Source organism: Candoia aspera, chromosome 5, assembly GCF_035149785.1.
Source record: "Candoia aspera isolate rCanAsp1 chromosome 5, rCanAsp1.hap2, whole genome shotgun sequence".
Classification (NCBI taxonomy): Eukaryota; Metazoa; Chordata; class Lepidosauria; order Squamata; family Boidae; genus Candoia; species Candoia aspera.
In genome coordinates, this window is record NC_086157.1 from 114,369,850 (window position 1) to 114,394,898 (window position 25,049).

The 25,049-nt window shown below is 42.2% G+C and overlaps 1 protein-coding gene across 2 annotated transcripts in view; it reads right to left on the reverse strand.

The window, feature by feature from the left end:
• Positions 1 to 16,614, reverse strand: part of RAB6A (RAB6A, member RAS oncogene family) — a 50,207-nt gene extending 33,593 nt beyond the window's left edge. Inside the window, exon 1 of one of the 2 annotated variants that reach the window (XM_063305988.1) lies at positions 16,264 to 16,614. In XM_063305988.1, the coding sequence (XP_063162058.1) occupies positions 16,264 to 16,333 (70 nt within the window). In that variant the 5' untranslated portion in view covers positions 16,334 to 16,614. The remainder of the gene's footprint in view (positions 1 to 16,263) is intronic. The other variant, XM_063305987.1, reaches the window with a different exon arrangement.
• Between the last annotated feature and the right edge of the window lie 8,435 nt (positions 16,615 to 25,049).

The window sequence follows — 25,049 nt, forward strand, 5'->3', positions numbered from 1 at the left end:
AACTCACACAGCTTTCATGGGTTTGAAGCAGCAAATGGGCTTAATAAAATTAAGTGTAATATCAAACTAATATGCATGTTAATCAAAAGAAGTAATTTCTATGATAATTTATGGTATCCTATAGTTACTCATGCAGCTTGATTTACCTGCTTGTTAAAAAATAAAAAAGAACACCTTAATAAAGCACATTTCTAAACGCCAGCCTTTAAAAAAACAAGTGTTGAAGATCAACGCACATCTCCATTCTCCTCTCTACCTCCTCCCTGCACACGCAGTCCCTACAGCGATTGTGAGCCTACTTTTTTAGGATTACACCTAACTTGTGTGAGTCAATCCAACACTGCACAAGCAGTGAACAAGGCTCTTCTGAAACCTACAAGAACATTCATTCATTCATTCATTCATTCATTCATTCATTCGTCAGAAGCATCACAATTAAAATAAGGCATACTGTAAAACACAGAATTTAAAATATAAAAGTTAAAATATATTAAGTCAAACAGATCTGGCCCAAAAACGGGCAACATTAATTGCGTTCTGTCACGCTGTCATCAGGTCCTCAAATGGGCAGTTATCAGGGCACAAAGGACAAGTGTGCATGTGTGTTGCTGTCTGCGTGTCTCCACAGTCACAGAGCAGAGGCCACCGGACAGCCCCATGTGTTCAGAGTATCTCTGGATCTTGCCATGCCCGTGCGCAGTCTCTTCAGCAATTTCCATACTTCCCAACTTTCACCAGACCCAGGTGCCACCACACGCAGCCCCTACAATGATTGTGAGCCTACTTTCTTAGGATTACACCTAACTTGTGTGAGTCAATTCAACACTGCACAAGCAGTGAACAAGGCTTTTCTGAAACCTACAAGAACAACTGTATAATACTGTGAGATATAATTACAGATTCCTAGATCATACCAGTGCTGCTGGACTCACACAACATGCAGTTGATCTGCCTGAGCCAAACATGAAAAGGTAACGCACAAAAAATGGTAACAAAAAGCAGCTTTCTCATCTGTCTTCTTTATTGGACAAAAATGTTTGATATGTCACAATCCCCAGTCGGGCAGTACTTTTTAGGATCAAATTCCATAAAAGACTATGTAGCTTTCAAGCGCTCCAGAACTCTTCAAGAGGTTGAAAGGTAATGCAAAATAGAGGCAGGGGGGAAAAAAGCAAGATTCCAAAAACAGGGTGAACATTTTGAGGTCATGAGGTTCGTTGTGACAGTGTGTGTTTGTTTGTTTGTTGTGGCGTTTCCGTTCTACCCAGGTCTGGGCAGTTAATATTCAAGTAAAAACCTAATCGCTGTCATCTTCTTCTTCTAAAAATGAGATGACAAAAATACCTATGAGGATTAAGGACAGCCTGGGTGTAGATCTAACTCTCCAACGCTCTCTTCAAGAGCAGCATCGCTCACGTATTCCACAGGGGTGGGGCGGCTATCAAAAAGGCCTGTTTCTGGATCCACCCATCTGTTGGGGAGAATTCAGAGCACCCCTTCACGAATGGATCAAACGGGAGAGGTAAATTCCCTCTGAAGAGATGGATCCATTAGTACTACATTCCTCAGCCTTGTAGGGCTTTATAGGTAATAACCAGCACCTTGAACTGCATAAAGAAACAAGCTGGCAATTAATGCATTGCTTGTAATGTTGGTGCATCATTGCTACACTGGTTCTCACCCACCAGCATACGTGTGGCTATACTTTGCAGTACTAGAAGTTTCTGAGTAGTCTTCAAGAGCAGTCCAAAGTATAAAACACTGCAGCGTGGATCAGTGTTTAAAAGAAAGTACAGGTAGCCCTCGAGTTACGTCCATTTGTTCAATGACCATTCAAAGTTACGATGGTGCTGAAAAACATGGACCTCCGACTGGTCACTGAAGTTCTGGCCATCACAGCACCCCTGTGGCCACGTGATCAAGCCCAGGGTAGAGATATATAACCAGTAACATTTGCAGATGGATGGTACCTCACTCTGAACAGATTACCTTTCCCAGAAATTCCATACAGATGCTAAATAACTTGGGAGGAAACCAGGCACACCTAGCACTATGTAGTAGAGTAGTCAGGGGCTTGAATACTCTGCCCCAACTTACATCAGTTAGAATTATCTAGGTAAGGAGCAGCAGAATCACTCAGCGATGCCACCAACTCCAAACCCCTGCAAAAAAATACCATGGGCCAAGGTATCAAATGCTGCTAAGAGACGCACAAGGACCAGAAGAACTGCACGCCTTCTCTCCAGATCCCACCGGTTATCTACAAGAGTAATGTAGTCTAATGGAAGGTAAGACTAATGCCATTTGGCCTGAATGCTAACTGTAAATCTGAGCAATTGTATCAGTCACGTGTTCAGCCTGAGGGAAGACACCCTGGCCCTCCTCCCCAGGAGCAATATAGACCAGGGTTTCTCAACCAGGGTTCCGCGAGAGGTCACTAGGAGTTCCCTGGGAGATCACAATTTATTTAAAAAGTTATTTCAAATTTGGGCAACTTCACATTAAAGAGGTAGGTTTCGTCCTTTATTTTCAGTTTAACAGCACTGTTAATGCATATATATACATACAGGCCTACACATGAAACGAATGTAATAATTTTGTAATTTCTGGCCTATATTTGAGCCTGAATGGGCAGGGGTTCCCCGATGCCTGAAAAATATTTCAAGGGTTCCTCCAGAGTCAAAAGGTTGAGAAAGGCTGATATAGACAGTCTGAATATGGAAATTCTACCGATGTTGCCAGTACAGGTACTCCTTGTTTAGCAAACACAATTGGGACCAGCAACTCAGTCGTTAAGCGAAGCATCACTAAGTGAAACCTCGATGGTGCTTACAATCTTACTTCAGCTTTCCTTTGTTTTACAGACCTGCGAAGGTCATAAATGCAAGGATTAGTCATAAAATTTATTTGTTTATCAAATTTTGCCACCGAAAGTTACTTTTTTGTTGCTGTTGTACCTGCGAAAGCTAAACAAGGCAGTCACTAAATGAGGACTACCTATATCAGGCTACAGACAACTTCACGAAAAAAGAAACAATGGCTGACTGCTCTTTCCATACTACTTCCAAAATCATGAAAGCCATCTGTAACAAAAATTTGCCCATGCATCAGAATAAATCACAGATTCCTGGCAGGCAAGAAAACTTGTGCAAATCTCTCCAACATCCATAGGGCATATTCAGATTTCATGCTAAACTAGAACTTTACATAATTATCATGTTTTATACTGACTTTATGCTTTTTATGTTTTTTGTTTTTATAATATGGCATAATACATGTTTTATATATTTTGTTTTTATAATATAAGATTTCTATGATTTTATACATTTTTCAATAATAACCCTGAGATATTTCAGCAAAGGAAGCAGGTTACAAATTACAAATTTATAATGGTTATCATTATGGATAACTATTAATTGGGCATCATTCTAGTATCACTAAAAGTTGATCACTCTCTGTACCTCCTCCCAACACGAGCAGCTAAATAATCTATGAAAGATCCTTTTGCGCAAACCAGGACCTTCTCTGCAACACCTCAGGAGCCATGCTTCTAGAGTCTGGCTTTTTCTGCAAAGCAGTCAAACAGGCAGATCATGGAACCAGGACTTTAGCATACTGTTTGCTCACTCTAAGCTGGAATTCTGGGCTAGCATGATGTCTGAATGCAGCCCACATCATGCAGCATGCCAGATCTCCCACAAACTATCTCTGTCAAACTTTAATATGGGTGAGAATCAAGTAGGCAATTGATGTATTTTTCCAGTTTCTTGGCCATTCTATTCTGGCTAAAATAGTAAATAAACAATCAGTGACTCCTTGTGGTTAAAATGGATGGTGTCTCTTTCATGCAACTAGCTATAATATATAGTAAGGAATGGGAGCCAGTTTGGTGCAGTTAAGTCACCAGGCTAGGAACAGGGAGACTGTGAGTTTGAGTCCTGCCTTAGGCACAAAGCCAGCTGGGTGACCTTGGGCCAGTCCCTCTTTCTCAGCCCTAGGAAGCAGGCAATGGCAAACCACTTCCGAAAACCGCAGGGACTTCTCCAGGCAGTCGTCAGGAGTCAAAAACTGACTCGGGGGCACCAAAAAACCAAGGGGAGGGGGGAGAATAGGTGGGTAGAACTTCTGGTCAATAAAGATTACGCTGAGAGAATAAACTCTTGCAAGGCGATTAATGGTCATACTGAGTCTTACAAGTGCACACCATATGAATAACATCTTAATTCAGAATCATTCACTGTGGCTGTATTTGCTCATTCCAGGGCTTTAAGCCACCAAAATCAGGGGTTCGCAGTAACATAACAATTCCTAGAACTTGTGAGGCTGTGACTGCACTGACGAGTGTTTTTCACTGCAGCCTGGTTATCAGTGGGACCACCTCTCCTTGAGGACCTCCACCCATCCCACTAGATGGGGGGGGCTTGCTCCTGGCCTCCTCTCTTAAATGTTGTCATCTGGTAACGTCTAGGACAGTGTTTCTCAACCTCAGCAACTTGAAGATGTGTGAACTTCAACTCTCAGTTCTTGGAGCTGAAGTCCCCACATGTTAAAGCTGCTGAGGTTGAGAAACCCTGGTCCAGGAAGCAAGCCTTTACATAGCTGTACTTACCTGTGGAACAGCCTCCCTGCTGAGGTGGGAAGGGTCCCTACCCTCCTTGCCTTCCAGAAGGTTGTTAAAACCTGGTTTTTCCCTCAGGCACTGGGTCAGGGGCGGAGAGGAAGGGAGCCCAGCATTTGAGGCCTTGTGACAGTTGTGCTTGGTGACATGAGAGGCTCTTTAATCTTTTGTATTTTGTTACATGCCAATTTATTGTTAGCTGCTCAGAGTTTGTATGGGTGGCCATAAAATCTTTTAAATAAAAATAAATGTCTAAAAATTTACTATGTTTAAAGGAATATTGTAACTATAGATTTAGTTCTTCAAGGCCTTCTAAAAGATTTCACATGATCTAGCAAATCTTAAAAGAAGAAACTTGGAGAGGACCATAAATATGGGCTATTGTACAATAGTTTCCACTTTGTGAAGTCAGCCCAAAGCAGTGTGACACGTGGAGATAAAGAAGTCAACCTAGATATTGCTTCACTGCCTGTGACCCAGCCAGTGGCATGATGACTCTACCAGCATGACCAAAGTCCAGGTGATGAAAGCAGTGAAATTCTTTGCTTTGAACTATTCCTTAAAGTATTAATTCTATTGACGTCTGTAGCATTGATGTTATTTTTAATGGCTACTAAAATAAAAATCAGTTGTAAAAAGCAGCTGAATAATGCACATTAAAGCCTTTAGGAATTGTCTAGCTAAAGAAAAAAGGGACATTCCAAAATGATAAAATGAAAGACCCATCATTAAAAAAAAATCACAATAACCTCTAATCAAAAGGACTTTGAGAGAATGTTAGCAGCAGTTTTTCAAAGTGCAGCCATATAGACACTGTTATGATGAAAGACTAGATACTGTTTAAGTCGGGCAGCCTTCAATCTAGTTAATCAACAAATAAAATTCCATCAGAATGAGCATTAAACTATCAAAAAACAGTAGATAAACCTGCAAACCAGAACCTAACAATAATAGAAGCCAAGGTACACGAAGCTACAATTAATCCTTTGTGTCTGGTTTTACTCCAATGAGTGGCCCACAAGGCACATAAGTTGGACTGGCATAATTAAGAGAACTAAGCAAAAGCATTAGTTCAGGAAAGGTGTGTACTAATAAAAATTCAGACAGGATGAACATGTCTGTAACTATACAATAACTGAATGGAACTATCAAACAGCTTTGTCTCTTGCAGATCAGTATACAATTGTTTGCAGTGTCTGACAAGTAAAGCCAAATACTTTACTTGCAGTACTTCACAGCAATACAAGGTATAGCAATTCACGGGAACTGGCTGTTCAGCTCCAACAAGGTCTGGAGCTGACCTAGACAGATACCAGGATACTGAAAGAGCAGAGAATCCTTAACAAGGGTCCATCAAAGCTCGGGCTAGGTAGGGGGCAGGCTGTAGGTCAGCCAATGGACTCCACCTTACTTATGCTCGTACTAAGAGCTGGACAAAAAAATAAGATAGAACTGCTTATACAGAGGGGGCCCAGTAGGTAAAAAGCTATTACCATGCATAAGGACATGAGGAAAGTATTCCTGTTCAACAATAGGAATACTTTCCTCATGTCCTTATGCAGTAAATACTATGACTTAGGGTATGAAGACTATTACTACAGTATGGAGGCAAACTATACTAGAACATGAACAAGATTCCACAGTAATTGGGCAACCAGGATGACTATAATAAAGGGGCGCCAGTTTTAGAAGATCAGGCCCCAGGATCAAGAGTTATCACACTGGGGAGACTCACTGGTGTTCAATGTACGTAAGGTGATAGAAAAATAACGTAAGGCCCAATCTTGGTGTACTTGGTTGACTGGACTCCAACAATGCAAGTGGAGAGTAATATTTAAACTTATGACAGAGTGCAAAGGATAGGTGATTCTGTTAAATAGTGAAAAATAAAATAAAAAGTAATGAAATTTAAGGGATGGGAATGATGTAAAATCTCTTGTGAGATATACTCATAAAGAAAATGTTGTAATTTCTCTGTCCGTTTTCCCATCTTTAGCGAACATTGTTTAATGTATAGGCCACTACACTCCTAAATGACTTGGGGTAGCTTACAACTAAACAATCCAACACATAAAAAATACAACAGGTAGGAAAAGCATATACTTCACTTCCCCCATATACTGTTGTTATTACATTCAGCAATAGATCTTCAATTCCATAATCGTGCAAAACATTCCATAATTCAAGCTTATTCATTTTATCATACACCTTCTCTAGATCAATAAGCGTAAACTTTGTCACATTCATATCCTACTCGACGATTTTCTGCAGAGCAAAAAATCTTGAATTAATAAAAATAATTTATTAAATTTATATGCCAACCTACTTCCAGTGATTCTTACATGAATTACACTTTGAATTGATGAACCACACCTTGAATTGCACCCAGATAGAAACTAGAAGCCAGTGTGCCCAATTTAATTCAAGACTTGGTAGCAAGAACAAGCTTATAAAATATTTCACCAGCAGGCAAGTACAAAACTTTTGAAAGAATGCAAAGCTGTCAATCTGGCAGCATATGCACGCACAGCCATTTTACTTTGCTGAGGAAAAGCACTTCTTTAGCCTAGATTTTAGTTCACATCAAACATTCATATCACTTGCAATCACTGCAATTTGCATGGATTCACAGTGATTTACAGTGACAAAACAATACTGAAACCAAGACAACAATGCAATAATAATGCATAGTAGTAATACAGATGGCCTGCACTCATCATTCCCTAAATGCTCTCCAGGAGGGCTCTGGTTTTACTAGCTTCCAAATGACATTAAGACAGGCACTGATCTGACCTGATAGGGAAGCTTTTCCAAGAGGGAAAGTACTGTCTGCAAGCTCCTGTCCCCTTAACCTCTCAGTAATGGGGAACCCCCAACTTTCTTGGGGAATGCGTACCAGACAAGTCAATTCCACGCAGAGGTATCTAGCAGCCAAGCTATATAACCAAACTTCATACCTTAAACCTGCACTTTGAATTGCAACTGGAAACTTACGGACAATCAGTGCAGAGCCCACAGCACAGATGTCACATGGCTTTGGTGACTTCTATTCACCAGCAAGTTGGCCACTACATTTGGTGCCAGTTGCAGCTTCTGGGGGTAGACTTTGAAGGCAGCCCCTGCAGAGTACATGGCAGCAGTCCAATTGGGGGGCGATAAAGCATGAGCCACCGCTGATAGGGCCTCCCCTTGTAGGTTGGGTTGTGACTAGTGAACCTGCTAAAGCTGGGTAAAAATATGTAACCATTCAAGATGCATCTATTAAAGCCACAGCACGTACGTACGTATGTACGTACGTTTGTGTGTGTGTGTGTGTGAGAGAGAGAGAGAGAGAGAGAAAACCTGCTTCTATGCACTTCAGCACTAAACAGAAGGTTATGTAAGACATCTAAAACACCAGAGCTATGATGCCTATCCAACTTTTCAAGGTGCAACAGAAGCCTCAGAGAACCAGGCTCAGACGGCTTCCTCTGTGGGACAAAAGTCAATCGTTATCTTCCGATGAAAAGGAGGAATCTCGGTCAGAACCTCCATCTCTAAGACTGCAAAATTCTATGGTGCCCATTAGCAGTCCAGCCACTTCTCCCAGGGGGGTGGAACTGACTACAATATATATTATGGCTGCCTGAAGCTTCAATTAGCTTTAGAATGTGCTGGTGCCATTAAACGCAAGTAGAATAAGAAAGCTGCTGAGACAATCTCTCTAGATTAACCTAATTGTAATAATCCTAATCAGAAGCAATATAACTCAAGCTGTCCAAGACCTTATTTCCTGCTGCCTTCTTCACTGAGGGCCTTAACTTGCTGGCTCAAACTTGACTGCTTATCTTTAGAGTTTTCTCCTTCAACCTGACACTATTTCCTCCGCAAACCTCAAATAGCCACAGAACCTGCAACAGGTAGAGAGAGCAGGAGGTCTGCACAACTGCAGTGCAGTATACATTTCAGCAAGGTACAGGTATGCTCTTAGAGCCTACTAGACAACCCATGCCCTGCTGGGTCATCATTTCAGAGGTATCTCCATACCAGATTCCTCAACACCTTCAACAACGGCAGAGCTTCTAATGTCCTGGAAAAGTTCTCAAAAATTCAGGGAGGCCTTCAGAGATGTCTCTGCCTTGAAAGTAGCCCAGGTTGAACTGCACAGCCTGGTCAAACATCAGGAGCTGACCACAGGAACTGTTTTATGACGTGTTGTATTATGTCATAAAAAGTTTTATGGTAATTTTTATGTCGTAAAATGTTTTATAAAATTTGCCAAATTTCAATTCCACAGGAGTCATGGGTCCTGGATTTTGGACGCATTCTGTATGTTATCCCACCTGAGATACCTTGGTTCAAAATTTTTTGCCCTACGACGCCAGTTACAAAGGATTCTTAGTAGTAGTATACAGAGAGATGCCATAGCAGTCAGAGAGGAAAAGAAGCAATTAGCCATCCCTTTGACCGCAAGGGTGAATAATAATTCAGTGCCATTCTTTGGAACTATTAGGCAGAAACCCAGCCTTTGGAGGCCCTTGGCCAGAACCCAAGTACCGTCTGAGCCCCGCTGCAAGCAATCTGGGCAGTTCTTCACAAATTAAACTTTGGTGTTTAAAGCCTTACCTGCCCCCACTCTCTTAAGCTCCCAGTGAGGTAGCTTTTGCAGTCCCTGCCACTGATATGTCCAACGTTAACAGCCAATTTTGCTTTTTATATGGCAAGGCCTGTGCTGTGGAATAAGCTGCTGTTGAAGTAGGCAGCTCCTTATTACACTTTAGGAATGGGCTTGAAACCTATAATTTTTTCTAGAGGTTTAGAGATGTTTATTATTTAGTTCTAATGTCACTTCTAGCATTTTCATGTTTTCAATTCATGTTATTTATTATTTTTATAAACCACCCACAGCCAGCCACTGAAATGGGCATAAAATGAATGCGTACATTTACAGAGTTAAAGAGAGATCAAAATTCTGTATGTAACACGCACATCCTAACTGCTACAATTTCATGCTCAGTTATATCAGACAATACCTCCTTTGCCTTTTATAACTCATTGCTGATGGAACAATGACGAGTGACTGCTGGTCGCCTCAGCTAAAGATGGCTTAGTTTTCTTGTACCAACCCCAGATTCTCATTTTGTGACAAGAGTTATAATTTCCAAAAATTTCAAATTAATTCCAAAATTCTTAGCCTTTCTACATTGCCAAAGACTTCTTACAGTAATGCAAAACTGTGTTAACTTGTACTACTCCATTTAATTAAATTTTGGGTAGACTATAAAACACAGTAACTACTCAATAACAGACTTCTGACCGCATTCTGAGCCAGCTCAAACTGGAAAACTCCAATTTCTTGAAACCCAAGAAAGGCTATGTCAAATTATTGCCAAAGCAGGGTGCTGAGTTTATGTGTGTTCTTTTCTAAAGGCTCACAGAACAGACAAGCATTACTGTGCATAACATAAATATGCATGAACAACGTAACAACAACATAATGCACTGATTATTTTGATCACAGTGGCCAAATGAACACAATATACTGATTAAAACATGTTAGATAATTTATGATCATACTTAGGGTAGAAAGGCCCCCCAACCAAAGTCCCCCTTTGGGGGGAGATGGGTGGTGAAAGAAATTTGAAAAATATTCAAATTCAAATTCTATGGGATCAAAATGGCCCTTGTTTTTCCCCAAACCAGTAGGGTCGAAAGGCTCAATATCTGCAATGTCCTTCAAGAGAACTTCAGCAGCATACAACCACATATTAACTAGAGCAGAATACTGAAGAGAGGTATATGGCCAACTGCTTGCTTACTCTCTCAGTTTGAGACCTAAAGCGGATGGACAAGAAGATAATTCTATATGATTCCTCCAAGCTTGTACTTTCTTCTATCAACTCAAGCCTGCTAACACCTACAGTCTCTTCTTGCTCTTTTACAAATACTTCTATATTTTTTAGTCTAGAGAATTCTCACTTATGATCATCAGAGAAAATTCTTTATCTTTCAGATTAAAATGAGCAGACGCAGATAAGTACACCTTTGCCAGCAATTCCATTCAGCAGAAGATGCTGGGTTTGGTGACAACCCCGCCTTAGAATGTTGAGTGGTATCGGTGTGTTCTTTAGCACACATCTACAACACACTGAAAAAGCTACCTTGAGTACATATTAATACTCAATAATTTAATAATTGAACATTTAATGGAATTACTGTACGTGTACAATTAATTTATATACCAAGGTCATCTGTCAATAAACTGCCTTACACAAAAGGAGGAAGGACTCACTTGGTTGTCTCAGAGGATAGGACCACAGCCAACACAAGGAGATCTTGGCTAAACATTAGGAGAAACTTACTGTTGACAGTGAAACCATTCTTTCAGGGGGCAGACTCTCTTTCACTGGAGGTTTTGTAAGCCAAAGCACCATGGCAATCTCTTAGAAATGCTGAAGCTTTACCTGGCATTGCAGATTTGGCACTGAGCAGAAGACTGGACTGGATTAATTTATTTATCTGTCTAATTTGTCCCCGCCCATCTCCTCCCATCGGGAGACTCTGGGCGGTTTATAACAATCGATTAAAAACAACAACCATAAAATACAAATAAAATACAATAATAAATAATATAAATAAAGGTAAAAATAAATAAAGGGACCATGGATTACCTCCATGGTCCCTTCAAGCTCTACATGTAAAGAACAAATACATGACAATTCTGGGGGCTGTAACTGGGATCAGTATATACTTTTGGACAGCCTTCTCTGATCTGACTCCCTCTGGAGGTTTTTCTTCAGGCTCTATAATTTTCTGCCAGGCTGGCCAATACATTTGGAAGGGATTAGGATGGGAAAGGCTACACTAGTTTACTCTTTTATTGCTTTTCATAGTGACATCATGGGAGGAAAGAACTTGGCTTGGTATAAGGGAATGTGAAGAAAGAGCACTGAGCAAGTAACCTTATCTTCCGGCATTCTCCTCTCTGTTCCCCTCACCCAGAGGACAATGACAGATCACATCTCAAACACAAAGTCAAACTGCATAGTTGTAAATGTCCAGTACTGCCAACAAAAAGGGGCACAGGAAGAACTTCGAAATATTTAATAGCTACAGAGCATAGCAAAAGGATGCTTTGGCATTGACCGCTACATGTGCTAGGCTGAATTACGTTAGTGAAACTGGGTCTGAATTTCAGAGACCCCAATTTCCTGTTGCAGAACCTTAAGAACTCACAACATCTTAAATCCACAAAATGTTTATATGCAATAAACTTCATCCTACTTTTCAGCAATAACCATGCCCTCAAACAAATGCAGACTATGCCAATGAAGTCTGAAGAATATCTACAAAATAGCAGTCGAGGTACTACTGCTGAAATCAGTGAGTGCAGGCAAGTCCAGAGAATGATTATAGGGTTCAGACAAACCCACACTAGGATTTGGAATAACTAACTTAAGAAACATTAAGAAAGAGTAGTATTTAGTCTTCAACTTGTATAATTTACAGATATTGTTGTAACAACAAAATGAAAGACCAGGAATACAAGGATTAAAGAAAAGTTACAATGAATTATTTGATTCAGTCAGATCTGCCTTAAGAATTATGGTGGTTCAAAGACTGGAAGTTGTACCTAAGTGCCACAATATTTTTTTAACATATAAGTAGAGCAGTTGCAATTTCCATTTCTAAATAGAATATATTTCCAATTTTGAAGCACACACAAAAATAGAATCACTACAGAGCCTCCAATCTCTGATAGCATCCTTGAAAATGTGGTATTTACTTTGTTAAAATTGGGAACCTAAACTTAACAACTAGCAAGCACTTACAATTAACAGGAAGATTTATGCTCCCAGAATAAAAAGCTAGATTAGAGTCCTGAAGTGCCATGTTCAAGTAATTTCCTGTAACTTGTAAATCACTTCCAAAAACTGCAAATGCACCACTGCAAGCGCAGCACTCCACTTTATTAAACCCAGCAGCAAGACAGACTGATTTTTCTAGCGAATATATTCAAAGTATGCGCCTCAGGATCTTTGAATTTGGCCTGTATATTGTTTTCTCTCTACTCTGTTCATCCTTCTCTGAGGTAACAATTATAATTGTCTCTAGAGAAAAACACTGCTCTTTATAGTGCTGCCAGTGCAGTTCATAACTCTTACAACTGTGCTTCATAGAAAATATCCTGAGGGACAGTTATCATGGCTAATAGCTATATAAATCAAGTTTGAAAACCTAACAGTATGAGTCCAAATACCAACTGATGGATGTAAGTAGCTGGGGAGACCCCTGGCTGACATCCTGTTCTCAGCTTCTCAGGTGCATGTATCAGACCCAGATACCAAGTGGCATTTAGCTTCTGAAGCACACAAGCTGTATGTATACAGAATGAAGCTGTCGAGAGAACCATTAAGTCAACCCAGATCAGGTGTCTTCCAAGACCATCAAGAGAACCCCTCCTGATTGCCATTGACTTAAAAAGGTGAGAGAAAAATCTTAAAACTTAGACCCTGATGCAGATGCCTATGTAAAGCTTTGATTTCTGTGTACCGCAGTGGAGAAATCTCTGCTTATGGCTTCGTTCATCTCTGCAATAAAGAGACCGTTCTTGCTGAGTCATATCCATGAGCCTTTTGCTGAGTAAGCCAATTCCTGAATAAAGGGTTAAGTGTCTTTAATGTCTGTGTAAAGCCTCACAATAGGGGGGTTCACGCCCCTCTAATTTTTTACAATTGTCACTAAGAAACTGAATAACAGTACGGTTTTCATTATTTCATTTGCATCCTACTTTTCATCACAAAATATCATCAGTGGCATATAAGCATGAGTCTATAAACAACAGTGGATAAAGTGTGAGCTAGAGGCCAGAGAACTATATCCCAGTTCCTCCAAACACAGAAAGCTTATCGGATGAACATCCTGCAATCACTCTTTTAGCCTCAACTACTTTTTTTTCTAGGAAAAAAAATATTTGTTACACAGTAATGTGCTTCTTGGAGAAAAGTTGGAGAATGCATGCATAAAATAAAGCAGTAACGTATTTATAAAATAAATTTACCCCATAGATACTGCTCAACATTTACAAGAACCTGTCATGTATGTTATCACTAATATGACAATTAATGCAGAAACATGCACAATTCAATTCACAATTATTTCATAAAAGTATGGATTTCATTTAGAAGTATTACTGTTTAATCTATCATAAAAATGTCTTAGATATTATTTAGGTCAGTGGTCTACATCCCACCAACTTAGCTGCTGCACCATATAAGCAATGACATCAAACAATATATATTTGAGACAATAAGTATCTATTACTCCTAACAGATGAAAAATTATGATTACTGAGCCAGATGGTGATCACCAGAAGTTTATTAACATATAAAGGTACTTTAAACTGGTCCACTTTAGCATTTTTTTGCACTGATTCCATTCATATACCTCCAGAATCAAAGAGACACCTCGCACATTGATAACAGCTGTTCATGATCTCAGGCTATCATCTCTGCCCAGTTAGCTAAGATTTTTTTTTTTTAACTAGAAAGATTAGGGACAGGTCATTCCACAAATGGAGTGCTTTATGACTAAGTAGTTCTTTCCCCCTGCAAAATAATGAACACTAACAATAAGAAGGAATTCTGGGTTTTAATCTTGCTGGAGGAATAGGAAGGTAGAGAAGATAGAAGAGAGATCCTGTGGTAAATGTTTAGACTATTATTACCTGAAGTGGTTTGTTTCTAAGGAAACTTCATTTAAGACTGAAAGCTTGTCTTTAAATAAAACTGTCAACCTTTTCATCTCATTCCGCACCCAATAAAACCACAGAAAGTATGAATCAGCAGTATTGTTTTACTTTGTAGCTTTGTAAAAAAAAATGTTCTCTAATCCTTTTTAGAAGTATGAAATGCAAAGAAATGCTCATTTTGGAAGAGTGATGAGAATCACATTCAAGCAGACTTGTCACAATGCTATATCATGGGGATAATTCCAGTCACAGTTGAGGAAATCTACCTCTTTCTTCCTAATGGAGCCTATCACTCTTCCACTAAAGGAATTGGACCAAAACATATCAAAACAGACAAACAGGCTCAGCCTTTAACAAGTCTAGTGGTCATAATCCTTTCACAAAGTTATAAAAGCCCTCCTTCCTAATTTTCAGTTCAATCAATGCTGTCAGGCACAGGTACCCCAAAACACAAAAATAATAATCATTACATGTTAATGATTTCTTCCTCCCACTCTTTCATCAATTTGAGGATCTCAACATAGAACTGAATGCAGGCTGAGTACAGTAAATATTTATCCTAAAACAGCACTTCTTTCTTTTTTCTGTAGTGGGGATTCAAGCTAAATTCATCTGAAGAACTACTGAATTATTTGAGACTAAATTCACCAAGAGGTTTCAGAGTTTGAGGATTTATCTACTCCCTGCAAAGGAAGAAATGTACAGAATATATTAAAATGCAATTAATTAGGAAAACCAAGTGTCTATGGAACTTAGTCACCAGATTTTTAAAAAATTCTATTTGGAAAATGTAGTACTTCCCAGACCCAGGAAATAGCAAAATCCCTCCCAATGTCAGAAACAGTGGTCATCTGCTAGTAGTCTTTGAAGCTCAGGGTTTTGGGAATAGCAACTGAACTCTCAGTGGGAGAGGCAGTCAAAGAAAATGATCTGCCCATCTTCTGTGACAGCTTCCCAATTTGTTTCCACCCATGCTACAGAGAAAGCCAAACAGGCTCTTTATGCCTGTGTTCACATAACACAGTAACCCCATGGCTTCTTCATGGTTCACTGAATCAACCTAGCCAGCTAGATTTGTATACACATGCTAAGCTGGGTTTGCCACACTTTGCCACCAGCCATGTTTTTGCTTATCATGTCGTAGAAGCACAAGCTAAGCCTCAGAACTGGAAATAAATAATACATGGATTCCAAGGGACTTGACAGCCTGACCTGGATTAAGGTGTTCCCCCCTCCCCTGCACAGAAGAAGATGGTCCAGCAGCCGGGAAAGCCGGGTTGTTTAGCGGCCACTGCGAGCCTCTGGTAGATTCCGATGTATAAAACACAAGGAATGAATTCGTTAAGTTGTTCTCCCGGTGGCTTCTCCTGGTTTTTAGAGGGAGGTGTAGTCAAGAGAAAGCAGAGGAGGTCTATACAGAGGGGAGAAGAGGGGCTTCCTGGGGAAAAGGGAGGATTTTTAGGATGGGGAGGAGAGGCAGAGACGATCGTGACCCTTCCCCTCCCCCCCCGCCTTATCGTCCGTGCCAAAGGAGGTAGTTAACCGTTGCAGAGCCGGAGCAAAAATAATGAAGGTTCCCTCTGGCCCCACCCGCGACCTGGCTTTCCTCCCCTCCCTCGTCAGACGGAGGAGGAATGAGAGGGCACAAGAACAACAACGAGGAGGAAAAGGAGGAGTAGAGATGATGGAGATGATGGAAAGGTCGAGGTCTCCCGCTGGGGCTGGAGGGCAGCCAGAGCCCAGCCCGCAAGGAAGCGAAACCGCGGCGGAGGCGAGGCGGCCCCGGAGCAGCCCCGCGCTCTTCTCCCTCCCCCTCCCCCCCGCGCGGTGGCTCATGGGAGTTGTAGTCTCGCCGTTCCGACGCGTCCGAAGGGCCGGGCCGGGCGGTGGGCCCCGCCGCTCGCCCGTCACTCACCGCTTTGCTCGCCGAGGAAGACCAGCTTGAATTTCCGCAGCGGGTTGCCGAAGTCCCCGCCCGCCGACATGATGCTGCTGGGGGAGGAGGAGCGGGAGCGGGAGGAGAACAGGAGCCGCCGCCGGGTCTCCCCGGCTGCCTCTCGGGGGGAGGAGGAGGAGGACGGGCAGCGCCGCCGGTCTTTCTCCTCAGGCGCCTTCGCTATCGCCCCGCGGAGTTACGCCCTTCCCGCCACTGGCCCGGCCCGAGGTGCGGAAGGGGAGGCAGCGGCCAGGAGACGGCGGGAGCTCCTCCGGCGGGGCTGCTGAAGGCGACGCCGAGCCCACCTTCCGCCACGACACCAGCTCGCCCGCGCCGCTGAGGCAATGCCGGCTCCGCCCGCCGTCCGCCTCTCCTCAGGCCCGGCGCCGCCTCCGAGCGAGACGGCCCGCCCGCGGCAGGCCGGGGCCCAATCAGGAAGGGGAGAGGGAGCCCCGCCTCGCGCTGATTGGGGGACAGGGGATTGGGCGGGGCCGAGCTGCCGCGAGCGCACGTCACTCACCCGTTCGCTCCAACCGCCGGGAGGACAAGGACGGTGACGCCAGCAGAAGTACTGCGCAAGCGCCCAGGAGGAGCTGGGCCGAGGAAAAGAGAGGGCGTGCTTTGCGACGTCCGAGCTGCTGCCTGATGTCGCGCACCTGTGCGTTACACGGGCGGTAACCATTGGTCGAAATGCCCTTGGGAGGCGGGATTTTTTTAATCTTTATCCGTTTCCATGGTTACTCGCCCCTCCTCTCCCTTCTCGGGTCTCGGGGACATCCTTAAGGGCAGAGTCTTCTGCAACGTGGCGTCCCCGGCTAGGCAGGACTATAGCTTCCATCATCCTCAGTCTGCATGCCCCGACATGAAGGGGGTTGTAGTCCAAGAGTTCTAGACTGCACCTCGGCTGAAGAAAGTAGAAAAAAAATGGAATAATTAATCTTCTTATGCAGTTTCAAATCTGTGGAATGCCTTGAACTTTTGGTTATGATTTTATGTTACGATTTACACATAGCCAACAAACGCTTGTTCGTTTAGCCGGGTCAGATTCTTAAGCGAGATAAAGTTGTTTTTAATTAGGCATTTCTATCCTGCTCCCGAGCACAATTACTTCGATTCAGTAGAATTAAGCCCTAAAGTCACTGTTCCTAGAATTGCGTTCTTTGCCTAATATGAACATAAAGAAGGGATTTATTAGAATGTACAGTTTACTCTACACATCTGTGTACACTTCCCTGCAAGTATTTTCCACTGACAGCAATGGACTCCATTTCTGAATAGACCGTCACTAAACAAATGTTGTTAAGTGAGGACTTTTATGGCAACAGACTGCCATAAAACCACCCTGGTTTTAGCAATGTCTAGGCCAGCGTTTCTCAACCTCAGCAACTTTAAGATGTGTGGACTTCAACTCCCAGAATTCCCCAGCATACTGGTTGGGGAATTCTGAGAGTTCAAGCCCACACACCTTAAAGTTGTTGAGGTTGAGAAACACTAGTCTAAGCAAATGGTTTCTGAATCTCTAGAAGCAATCTTCCTGAGCAACTGGTGTTCAGAGGTAGACTGCCTCTTCACTAGGGAGCTCTATGGTTCCAACTTTGTTTATTGCTAAGGATATTTTTGTATTTTTCTAATCTGTTTATAAGGACATCTTCATCGTCCTCTTTCTCAGGCTCAGTGTCTCTCTATAATCTCCCCTCTGGCAGACTAAACAAGTCCACATCTGATCAGTTTTAGCACTACTACAGCCTCTACCCTAGTCCTTGGCCCTTATAGACTGGTTTTCCAATAGTAAAAGGTGTAAAATGTTGTTACTCAGCGGAAACCTGCATAAAGCATCGAGAAGAGAGACAGTGTAGTGTATTGATTAAAGAGCGGGGAGAGCTGGGTCACAGTCTACTCTCAGCCGCTGAAACTCCCTGGACAACTTTGAGGAGGAGGATTTGGGGCCAGTGCCTCCCTCTCAACCCCGGGAAGAAGGCAAGGGCAACCACTTCCAAAAACACTCCCTAGAAAATTGCAGGGACTAGTCCAAATAGTCACCAAGGGTCAAGGCTGACTCAGAGGCATAAACGATATACTGTATACTGAATAATCTAATAAATAAGACTAATTGAAAATACAAAATAGATACAGTACTTTTCTTTCAGCAAGCTGTGGCCAGTTCAGTAACCGGAGCTCTAAATCTCTGGGCTGTGGATCAGCCTTTGTGGAACCCGTTCCCCTTCAAATGTAGTGTACTACAACCTCCATCATCCCCAAGCCTCCTGGTTGTCAAGGAAAGATGGATTCAAGCACATACTGAGAAGCCGAAGTTCCCACTTGATCAGAAAATTAGACTGGTGTGGACTGTTCTGTTGTTGTTAGCATCTGCATAACGCATCCAATATATTCACAGAATAGAAATAATGATCATTTTGTAGATTTTATTCTGGGTACTTCTACAGGTGGTTAGTTGAAAAGCTCATGACCCTAAGAAAATACTGTGTAGGTTTGCTCATACCCTGGACTGGGCTAAAATGTTCTTGGGTTGTTTCTTTTTCAGTATTACAGACAAACCAGCCCTTGTCTTTGTTGGTTGTTTGAACCAGCTCACCATCTATAGCCATAATAGAGCTCATTATTTTGAGCATCCTATGTTATGTCAAACCAGTCGTTGCATTTTACTAACCAGGGTTTAGCACGTCATGTGAACCCAGCCATTGATTCAAAAGAATTGGAGCCACCAAACTACTAATAATTCCTAATATTTGCTGTGAACGCTCACATGCCAAGACACCTACACATCCAGGTTTGCACGTCAAACACTAACATCATCTGGTGTTTGACTGTTGTTTCTTTCAAGAAACTGTGGCTCTCTTCGCCTAAGGTAGCAAAAATCAGAAGGGTTCTGATGGCACCTTTTCCCACTAACAAATTTTATTCAGAGGCATCAGCATTTCACAAAAGCTGGTGCCTCTGAATTAAATTTTTTAGTCGGAAAAGGTGTTAGCAGAAACCTCCTGATTTTTTTGTCCCTTTCAAGAACATTCCCTGAAGTCGCAACTGGAATTATTGCCATCATTAGTGGTTAAGATTTGCACGAGGCCGCTTGGAAATGGCTTCATCGTCCATTGGTAAGAATCATGAGCGAGCTTTAGTGGTCTGGAAAGAAGGGGAGAAAATCCGAGCTTTTTTCTTTTTTTTAATTAACAGCAGAGGACAACCACGTCTCTTTTTAACACGCATTGAGAAAGTGAGCTCATGAATACGATCCTTCCAAGGAGAGCTACTTCATGATTTTCTTTTCTGGCTGCAAGCTGCTGATAATTGATCAGGAAATGAGTGAGAACTGCCTCGCTTCACCTATGCACTCACGGGGCTTCTCTACGATTCCCACACCTTTCAATCCAGTTTGCTGCAAAGTAAAGCTCCCGGGTGGATTGAGCCCATTAGCAGAGTCATGGGTTGCTAAGCACCTGCCTCCGAGAATATAAAATCACAGCTACCTTGCAGCAACACATTGTTATATTTTTTTCAAGCCCTGGTAAATGGCTAGTGCAGTCTATTCATAATGCAGCCAGCTCTCCGTGTACTGTGATTCATCCTAGTACTCAAGAGGGGAGAACCACAATAAAATGGTACGGCATGGAATATGATAGCTGAAGATTCCAGCTATTTCATTTCAGTTCCACCTCACCATAATATCCTATATACTCCCAACCATTGGTCACTGTTCCCTCGCTTATTTTATTTATTTATTTCTCAGATTTATCCTACCACCCATCTCCCCCCAAAGAGGGACTCTGAGTGGTTTACAGTAAGTTAGTAAATTAAAAATTAAAAACAGTAATCATAATAAAGCATAAAATATAATACAATACAATATAAAAATAAAAATAAAAATAGAAGATAAAAAACCAGATGGTTACAAAAGATGGCTCATCATTAAGCATCCTCAATCCTCTTGGGATTTCCTTTCTCCACCCTCTTTTTAAAATAAATAACGTTGCACTTTTGCAGATTGCAAGATTCCTCCCAGCCTGCTAATGCTTCTCTCTTGATGGATGGTCCTGTTAGCCCAGTGTTTCTCAACCTTGGCAACATTAAGATGTGTGGACTTCAACTCCCATGCTGGCTGGGGAATTCTGTGTCAGGGTCAGCCTCGCTCCGAATAAGTCACGGACTCACTTAATAGGGATTAAGGATTTCTGGTTTATTGGAACGGAATGCTTGACAGAAAGAAAAACGGGAATGGAGGCGTGGTGGCATGGTGTCCTGTTTATACCCCCTTGCCGGACCCCGTGCTCCCCCACCCTCCCTTGTCCCCATTCCCCTGACCGGACGGGAGATTTAGATGTTGATGGGATTTGTGATGGTTGTTTGGGCGTTTTCCCGGCTGCCATCTTTGTCCTATTGGTGCAGGTGCGTCCTCCGGGGCACAAGGCGTGAGTCCTTCTGTGTCATCGATGCTTATCTGAATTACCTTGTGATGTCCTTCTATGAAGCTGTAGATCAGTTCATGGGTGTGGGTGCTTTGGGTGATTAGTTGAGCATTGATTTGATTATATCCTTCCTCTTTTTCCTGATGATCATGATCCACGTTGTGAGGCTCTTGTGTGCCTTGCAACGGGGTCATGACATTCTGGAAGTTGAAGTCCACGCATCTTAAAGTTGCCAAGGTTGAGAAACACAGTACAGTACAGTTAGCCTGATCATCCTCAATATTGACACACTGTCTTGAGCCTGCTGAAAGCTTAAGGCACTTGTTTCTTCATCCTGAGTTTCCAAAATCCTATCTTCGGTATAGGGTGTGGTTGAGATGCTTGAAATATTTTATAATGCATTTTGTAGTAACTGAAGATGCAGATACAGGTAGTCCTCACTTAGCAACATTTGTTTAGTGGTGGTTCGGACTTACTACAGTGCTGAAAAAACTGATTTACGACAGGTCCTCACACTTACAACCATCACAGCGTCCCTGTGGTCACGTGATCACGATTGGGGCGCTTGGCAATCAGTTTGCATTTATGACCATCGCAGTGTCCCTGCAGTCATGTGATTGCCGTTTTCAATCTTCCTGGCTGGATTCTGGCAAGCAAAATTAATGGGGAACCACATGATTTGCTTAATGACTGCTGCAAAAAATGTCGTAAAATTGGGTAGGATTTGCTTAATGACTGCTCAGCAGCCAAAATTCTGGTCCCCAATGTGGTTGTTAAGCGAGGTTAACATACAAATGACTAACTTCTGGATCCAGTGGGTCAATTTGGAAGCTAAACAGGTAATAATTTGCTGATGGATGGCTATGGTTTTGGTTATGGAGCTAAGAGCACCAGGTCAGCCTTTTCTAACCTTGAGAAACTAAGCAGTGTTGGACTTGGTTTGTATTTGAGTGGGAGACTGCCACGATTGTAGGCTAGACTGGGAAATCAAAGGGAAAAAAATGGTATAGCCGCGGGCTGCAATGGCAAAGTACCTCTGAACTGCTTGAGGCCACCAGCCATGGAGCAGCCTGGTCAGATGTGAAGGCAGTGCAGGCAGGGCCTCTGGTGCCCAATGGTTCATGGGGTTCAAGCCAGCCTCTGTTCACCGCCCAATGGATCTGCAGGAATCCGTCTTTTATGCAATCTTCTCCAATCAGACACATTGCCCAAAGCTTCCTCTCCTTTCCTCTCCTCCTTTCTTCTCTTCCACCTTTCCTCCCCCACTCTTCTTTTTTTCCTCCTCCTACTTTCTTCTCCTCCTCCTTTCCTTTTTTCTTCTCCTCCTCCTCCTTTCCCCCTCCTCCTTCTCCTTCTTTCTTCTCCTCCTCTGCCTCTTCCTCCTTTGGAATGGGCAGTCTGCAAACTCCCATCCCAACTCAGCTGAGGTCTGGATTTCAGTCCCATTCAAGAAGGAAATATACATCCTCTGTCACCCAGGAGGGGAGATGCCCCTATCCCTCCTTCTTCTGGATAGGAAAAAGCTTTCTTCTTTTGAAAAATAGAAACAGAACTCTGGGGAAATGCACAGGGAAGGGAAGCAGGGCCAGGATGTGTAGATCCTGAGAGAGGAATTTGAAACCTCCAGCCTGAAGCCAATTTAGTGGGCTGCTAGAACCACTGAAATGGAGCAGAGCTTATAACGCAGCTGAGAAGCTGGCACAGAAAAAGAAAATTATCTTAGAGAGCTTCAATGAGCACATCAGAGAGACACAGGTTATTTATGTTACACACTCAGCCCTCCCAAGCATAAAGAATCACACACTCAAACATATTAGGTTAAGAAGTAAAAGAATTTTTTACTGACTTTATTGTTGCTTCTGTTACATCCATCTTGGTGGAAAAGATGAGGTTCCTTTGTTCTTCTTTTCTTTCTAAATACTTGGTTTTGCCCTAAACTCTCAGCCCTGCAGCTGCCAAGAGCTGCATGGAAGAAAGGGGAATTCCAGGCCCACCACATGGTGCCCAGAATGGAGGAGAGCAGCACACATCCATGTGCTTGCTTCTGCTGAAGAAGAAGGAAGAGAGAAAGAGGAAGTGGGAGTGGCAACAAACAGCTTCCTCAGAGTTGCATTGTGGGACAACTCAATTTACGTGTTAATGAGGCATGCTGGATTTGCCAGGACTTCCAACACAGCCTTCCACAATTATTATTTTATTTTTATTTATTTATCACATTTCTTCACCGCCCATCTCGACAAATGATTCTGGGTTGTTCACAAGATTATCTCAAGGTGTTCAGAATGGCTTACAGAAGAATAAAAACTATCTGAAAACCAATGACTCTTAAAGACAGTATCTAAAATTAAAACAAGGTTGATTTTAGAAAAGAAATGCAGTAGAACAACACTGTTGGAGAGAGTGTGATCTTCAGAGCATCTGTACAAATGCCTCAGTGTAATGGTTGCCTATTCTAAAACACCATCAGACTCATGAGTGTGAATTCAAAGGTATCTGATTTATTAAAGAATAGTATGCAGGATCACAGAGAAAGCTGAGAATGATGAAAGTGTGCCAAATGCAAACTAAAAACCCTTGGTGCAAATGAGATCCTGTCCCCCGTAGAATCTTCCCAAGCTCACAATCCCAGGTGCTCCTAACGGCTTCTGATGGTCTGTGGGAAAAGGCCTTGAACAGAGAACACAACCCAAACACATTCCATTGTGCTGATTTCACATACAGAGCTTGGCACAAGGTCTCACAGCAGCTCCCTCCCAAAGAGAAACGCACGTCAGCGCCATGGCATGTGAAACGTTACGATGTATAAACTACATTGAAACAGTGAACATGACACTCAGGGAGCAAGCATGTCTTCAGCTGTTCAGTCCAGCTGTGTTTTCCCCTGGAGAGAATTTTTTTAAAAATAATTTTATTAAAGATTTCTTTAAAAGAATATAAAAACTAACACAAACTAATATAAAGCAAGAAAGAGAAAAGAAAGGAAAATAAATCAAATAGAAGTGCAAGAAAAGAAAACACAGAAAAGAAAGAAAAAAGATACAAAAAAGTAGCTTCCAATTTTCTTTACAGCAGTTATAAGTAAAATTATAAGTTTACCTCTTGCTCTATGCTTACAAACACCTTTCTTCTTTCTATTGTCTGTTCTGTTTAATCATCATAACCATAAATCATAAGTTCAATTTTTCTGTTTCACACAGAGTCTATAACAGGAAAAATTAATCTTTCAAAATAACTGCCCCCGTTATCCATTTTAATTTTTCTTACATCAACTCCTTGTTAACCTCTTTGCCAGAAAATTTAAAGTCTTTAAAATCCTTTTCTTTCTTTAATCCTTTGCAATCTGAAAAGAATTATAACTCACCAAATGGATTCTTATTCTGCTGCTTAGAAAATCTCTCTTTAACTGTAAATTCCAAAGTGGTTAAGAAATGAGGATTCGGCTGAGCTTTGTGTCTATATAATAGGCTGCAATTACCATTATGAGCTTGCTTGAATTTCCTTGACTCCCAGCTGCTCAACTCACATGCCAACTGCAAAACCTCAGTTTCCACAGTTTACTCATGAGGAGCTGCCATCCGGAGTGTAGGTGGGCAATCTCAAGATCTTTTCTTTATCCGGAAAGACTTGGGCCGGCTGATCTCTGCTAATCCGGCCACCAATTCCACTGTAATGCTGTCCCTGCTTCTCTGAGGACATCTGGCTCACCATGATCCTTGCCGGAAGCTCCCTCCCCTGGAGAGAATTCCATAACTACATCCGTTTTAATCTGTTCAATTGTGTCTGATTCTCAGAGACTGCCTGACAAGTCCCTGCAGTTTTCTTGGCAGGTTTTTCAGAAATGGTTTGCCATTGCCTCTTTCCTAGGGCTGAGAGAGAGTAACTGGCCCAAGGTCACTCAGCTGGCTTTGTGCCCAAGGCACTAGAAGTCAAGGTCTCCCAGTTTCTAGCCTGGTGCCTTAACCACTACAGCAGTGTTTCTCAACGTGTGGTCCTAGGACCCCTGGGGGTCCCCCAAGACCCTCTCAGGAGTCTATGAAATCAAAATAATTTCCCAGACTATGTTGAGAAATAATACAATATTAACATCCCATCAAACAGGTGTGAGAAGCAGTAGCAGCAGCGGATGCGTCAATTTTAATTTTTAACATTGCAAATATCAATAAATATTTTTGTTGTTTATTCATTCAGTCGCTTCCAACTCTTCGTGACTTCATGAACCAGCCCACGCCAGAGCTTCCTGTCGGTCGTCAACACCCCCAGCTCCCCCAGGGACGAGTCCATCACCTCTAGAATATCATCCATCCATCTTGCCCTTGGTCGGCTCCTCTTCCTTTTGCCTTCCAC